A 6,000-nucleotide genomic window follows, 5' to 3' on the forward strand; every position below is an offset into this window, starting at 1 on the left:
TCCCTAATCAAATTATTCCTTTCTAGATGATTATAAATCCCATCTCTTATAATCCTTTCCAACACTTTACCCACAACCGAAGGACGGCTGATCTCCTTCCCTAAAGGGCATTAGTGAAAGAGATGATAGCTTCCACAGTCACCCTCACTGAGAGAACTTTCAAATCCATTGAATTTGAATCCCACCAGTTGCCATGTTGGGATTTGAATCTATTTCTCTTGAGAATTCTTCTGGGTCTCTTGATAACTTATCTAATGATATTACCATTGCACCACTGTCTTCCTCTGTTGCTAGATGTACAGTTCTATGAGTTGAGGTATTGGAGAACTGAATGAGGATATACATTTGACTTGATCTGTGACCAGGTGGATTGTATCTAAGCTTGTGGCTTTGCCTTGCATTTGCTGTGTTGTCTGCTGCTTTTTTTTTAGAAGCTGTACGGAATTGACCGCAATCAATATTTCTAACCAATTGCCGAATAGTAGACAGGAAGAAACTTTCCCCTTGATGGTGGGATCCATGACTTGGAGGCATAGATGTAAGGTAACAGGCAGAAGATTTAGAGGAGATGAGGAAAAATGTTTTCACCCAGAGGGTGGTGGCAGTCTGGAACTCACTACCTTTAAGAGTGGTAGAGTCAGAAACTCTCATAACATTTAAGAAGTGTTTAGATGTGTACTTGCGATGCCAAGACATGCAAGACTATGAGCCAAGCACTAGAAAATGGCATTAGAATATTCAGGTGGTTGTTTTTGACCAGTGTGGACACGATGGGCCGAAGGGCATTTTTCTGTGCTGTGGATCTTTATGACTGTATGACCAAAGGGACAGTGATCCAGGATGATCAGACAGAGGTCTGGTCACTGCCTGACCTGGTCCTTGGGAAGGGTGATTGAGGAGGCTCAGTTTGAGACTCATTAATACGAGTATAGACAAGGCTGAAGCAGCCAGAAAGTCACAGATTGTCTTCCACCCTCCGGTATCCTGCAACCTCAGCTAGAGTTACTGTTAGAAATACATAATATGATCAAGCAGAGTCAGTATGACTTCATGAAGAGGAAATCATTCCTTATGAATTTAATACTGTCATTTGAGGAGGTCACAAGCAGGATAGATAGAGGGGAACTGGTAGATGTAATACATTTGCATTTTCAACAAGCATTCACTGAAATAATGCACGTAAGGCTATTTAATAAGCTGACCATTGGTGTTGGACATAGTATTTTAGCATGGATAGAGGATTAGCTAACTAATAAATGACAGCGAGTTAGGATTCCCTCCCTATTGGTATTGTGGGTCTACCTACATCACGTGGACTGCTGCAGTTAAAGAAGGCAGCTCATCATCACCTTCTCAAGGTCAAGGCAATAAATGCTGACCCAACCTGCAATGATCACATCCCACGAATGAATATATTTTTAAAAAAATCCTCCAGGTGAGAACCTCACTGGGTCAGGGTTAAAAAGCTCAGCAAAGTAATTGAAGGAAGGTATACAGAGAAGCAAACTGGCTTTCACTGATGTTGCAGCTTCCCCTCTGGCACCAGGAGTTTGTGATATAGTGGAGGGGGAGAGAAGCAGTTTTTTCAGTTACTCATGGGAAGTGGTAAGACTGCCGTTGCCTTAAGGTGGGCTACTCTGGGTGACCTTCTTGGCATTCCACGTAGCGGGTTTGGTACAACCTAGTGGCTTGTGATGTCACTTCAGAGGCAGTTTAAGAGTCAAGACTGGGATTGCAGTCACATGTTAGTGATTTGGACAGCCTTGCAGCTCACCTTCACTGATGAACATTCATCAGCTGGTTGGTGTTTTCTTTCATATATACCGTAGCCTGATACCCTCAAGGCCATGCTCACAAGAGTCATCTTTTGATTTCCAGATCTCGTTCCTGAAACTGGATTGAAATCTCAATGTGCTGTGGTGAGAATTGAACCTGTGGTCTGTAGGCAGGTGGTGCAACCACAGCAGTACTCATGGCCTCATTTCATACTCTGTCAATGGAAGGACTGATGGATGTGCCCCCAAAGTGTAGATCCCATTCCTCAGCAGATCAGAATCTGTTGGGGCTTTCCTTTTAGCATGTGGTTTTCTCCCAAGCTTCAACAATTGGCCATCTACTTGGAGACCCCTCTGTTATTTTACCTTTGACTGATGTTGGGTGCCTTAGTTGACTCTTTCTCCTCCCTAGTGACTGACTCCATTCCTCCCTCTGGCAGTAGTCCTAAGATTCAGCCAATCTATTTGTAATCTCAGGTTTGTTCCCATGATGAGCTTGGGAACTCACATCTGGAACATTGAAAAGATGGCCGACTTCCCCCCCACCCCACCCCTTCGCCACCACCCACATTGTCCGCCTCTGCCTCTGTCTCTGCTGATCTGCTATTGACCTTTTCTCATGCAGACTTTCATTGTCCCTAAGCGTAACAATTCCAACACACACCCCTGCTGGCCTCCCACCTTCCAATCGCTGTACATCTGAAGGCATTAAATCTCCACTGCTTGGCACCTCCTTTCATGACATCCATGCTTTATAGATGTCAGTTGTTGTTATAGTCACAGTCACGGTGGCCATGTTTGTTCAGATTTGTGACAGCTGATTTAATGGCCCAGCCTTCTCATTGGTATTTTAAGTGATTTAGTAACATAGGAAGAAACATAGGAACAAGGGTATGCCTCTTGGGTCTGTCCTGCCATTCAGTATGATCATGGCTGATCGAACACTTCACTGCCTTTTACCCACCCCATCCCCATCATCCTGTACACCACTGGTAATCAGAAATCTATCAATCTCCATATTGAAAGACTGAGCTTCCACAGACCTCAGTGGTAGAGAATTCCAAAGGTTCTGAGTACCTCCTGAGTAAAAATAATTCTCCTCATCTCTGTGCTAAGTGGCACCGTCATTATTTCTAAATTATGCCTCCCAGTTCTAGACTTCCCACCCAAGGGAAAACAGTTTCCCTGCATCTGACTCTAGGTACAAAAATAAAATTGCTGGAGAAGCCTCAGCAGGTCTGGCAGCATCTGTGAAGGAGAAAACAGAGTTAACGTTTCGGGTCTGGTGACCCTTCCTCGGAACTGATGGTGGCTGGGAAAACGTCAGTTTATATGCAGAAAATAGGGAGGTGGGTGGGATAGGGAGTAAACGATAGGATAGAACCCAAAGAGAGAGAAAGACAGTTGGACAGACAAAGGATTTGCTAACGATCAGGCTGGGAGGGTGAATAGTTGTTAATGGGGACTGTTAGTGCCAACTCTTTAGGTATTTTGTAAGCTTCAGTGAGGTTGTAGGTCACATCTCATTCTATTGAACTCTAGAAAATACAGGATTAGTTCGCCCAATCTCTCTTCATAGGACAGTCCCACTGTCCCAGGAACAACTCTGGTGATCCTTCATTGCACTTCCTCTATGACAAAAATGTCTTTCCCGAGGTAAGGAGACCAAAACTGCATACATGCTCTGGCGAGGGGAGGCTTCCACTCATTGGAACGCCTGGACCTAAGACATTCGGACCAAGATGGTGACAGTGACAGAAAGAAATATCTATATTGTCAAATCCGTAGAGAAGGAATTTGATATGATAGGTTATAGTCAGTGGGAGAGAACAGGCAAGACATGGAAGGAGTTGCAGACTTCCTCACTTCCCCCAATCAAGTGGTCTCCAGAAGCTTTAGGAGATCACTGGCCGAATGTGAAGAAAGCAAAGGAAAAATCAGCAGGTCATTGCGCTACCCACTGCGGAATAAGTCAGAAGGTTTATTCTGGCCAAGCACATTCAGGCAAATCTCATCATCTCTGGCAGAAAAGAATGCTTATAAAGGACAATGATCGCTGCTATGTTGAAATGCAAAACAAAAATGCTATACTTAAGTATATAATCAAAAAAAGCAGAATAACAAATGCAAAGATTATAGCCAGACCCTCCTGGGATAAACATGAAGCTGGCAAAAGAAATGAAACGGATGGACAAAGTCACCACTAAAGAATCCAGAAACCTCCTGGTTCAGGATAGCAAGTTTAGGAAAAGTATTTCTGGTGTAGGTGAACGGAAGCGGTAGGAGACTGAAGTAGTGCAGAGCGATCTCGCATGACATTTCTTTGCAAATGATTTTGCCAAAGATAGTGCCCCCACCACCTCCACCGCCCCCTACCTGCCTGTCCTTTCTGACACAGTGTTACGCCCCTGTCTGTCTCAGTGACACTGTGTGATGCTCCTGATTGTCTGGGTGACATGGTGTGACTCTCCTGTCTGTCTGTCTGGATGACATGTTGTAACACTCTGTCCGACTGTCTGGTTCACACAGTGTAAGACTCCTCAATGTCTGTTTGGGTGACATGGTATGACTGTCCTGTCTGTCTGGATGACGTGATGTAACTGACTGGATGACACAGTATGATGCTTCTGTCTCTGTTGTTTTCAGGTATTGGATGGGCTCCTGGCTGAACATGGCACAGTGGAGAATGTGGAACAAGGTATGGAGATGTAAGGGGATCGTGGTGAGTTCTTCTCTCTGGTATTTCATTCTAAAGCACCACTGGAACGTAAGATCCTGAGTAACTAGACCAATCTGTTCGCTCTGTCCTGTTCTGCCAAGCAGTTCAATCATGGCCCTTGTCTATCTGATCTCCACCTTTGTGCTGCTTGATCTGGATTTGATGACCTAATGACTGGAGCTCAGATTATCCGGGAGCCACAACAAACTGTGGGAAAGCTGCAGATTTTCATTCTCCTTATGTTTTTCTGGTTTGCTCCTGAACAATCAGGGTCTAGTTTGAAATAATATGGCTGTGTTTGCGATTATCCCCTTCAAAACTGGCTGAGCAGTTCACTGCTTAGTAATAAAGGGGCCGGACGGGTAATGAAAAACAGTTTACGTCTTCCTCTGTTCTGAATTAACAGTTTAAACCCTCATGTTATTGTTGTGGAACTGCGTTGGACCTTTATCTGGGCAGATGTGGTCTCCACAGTTACAGCACAGTCTCCTTCCCCTTTAAGATTCAGCATCTGATCTTAATGACAGCTTCCAGTTGCTTCTGTGCAACTGACATGAAATCCTTAGACCTGTAGTTAGCCGGTTATCCCCGCTCCCTCTCTCTCACACGTTTCTAAAATAACAGAGCGACCTCAGCAATTTTCCAATCTGACCGTACAGTCATCAAACTGTGGGAACATTTACAATTGTCTCACCAACTCTGTGAGTGTGTGTGTATGCCTGTGAGTGTGTGTGTATGCCTGTGAGTGTGTGTTTTAATGCGCATGTAAATAGCATTTTCTAAACGATGATGTGTGAGCTGGGTTTAAAAATGCAGTTGGTTGGAGGAGGGAGATCTAGTCCGGAGATTTGTGTGGCTTATGCTTTGGCAAAGAGTAAGACAGTTGAGCAAGAGGATTACACAGGGTATGTGCCAGTGGAACAAGCCGTTCAACATTCAGTCAGTCCATGCAAGTGTTCATACTTCATTTGAGCCACCTCCCATCCCCCTTGTCCATTCGTTTCTCTCCCATCTGCCTGCCTCGCTTCACTTTAGCTGTTTGCTTACTGTATGGTAGCAGCTGGTTGTACAGTCTCGCGATGAAGAGGGTTTGTCTTCACGTTGATTATGGTCTGTACTCTCTCTGTATCTGCTGTTAACAAGTTGTTCATGTTTCAAGTGCCTCCTCAGGTTCAGCAACCTCCCACACTAGTCCACTCCCCCATCCCACACAGATTCGCCTTGGCCTTTGAAGAGAGAGCATCCTCAGTCTGTTTGTCCTCCCCCTCAAATGGATAAATCGTTCCATTCTGTTCTTATTTGTTGTGAGTTGGTTTTACACCTTCTCCCATGCCACTATATCCTGTTTATGACAGAGTAACCACAACTGTGCAAGGTGAAACCAAACTTTGATACAAGTGTAAGTACAACATCCTCAACTGGCCACTTTCATTGATCTAAACACACACACACGTGCACGCACACACACGTGCACGCACGCACGCGCACACACACACACACACACAC

General features: G+C 44.7%; 1 protein-coding gene across 4 annotated transcripts in view; it reads left to right on the forward strand.

Moving 5' to 3' along the window:
• The window catches only part of igf2bp2a (insulin-like growth factor 2 mRNA binding protein 2a), a 146,624-nt gene that overhangs the window by 70,124 nt on the left and 70,500 nt on the right, over positions 1–6,000 (forward strand). For all 4 annotated transcript variants that reach the window (XM_048599299.1, XM_048599298.1, XM_048599300.1 and 1 more), the window contains exon 4: positions 4,422–4,473. In XM_048599299.1, the coding sequence (XP_048455256.1) occupies positions 4,422–4,473 (52 nt within the window). The remainder of the gene's footprint in view (positions 1–4,421; positions 4,474–6,000) is intronic.

The sequence above is a fragment of the Rhincodon typus genome, chromosome 7, assembly GCF_021869965.1.
Source record: "Rhincodon typus isolate 14 chromosome 7, sRhiTyp1.1, whole genome shotgun sequence".
In the NCBI taxonomy this organism is placed as follows: Eukaryota; Metazoa; Chordata; class Chondrichthyes; order Orectolobiformes; family Rhincodontidae; genus Rhincodon; species Rhincodon typus.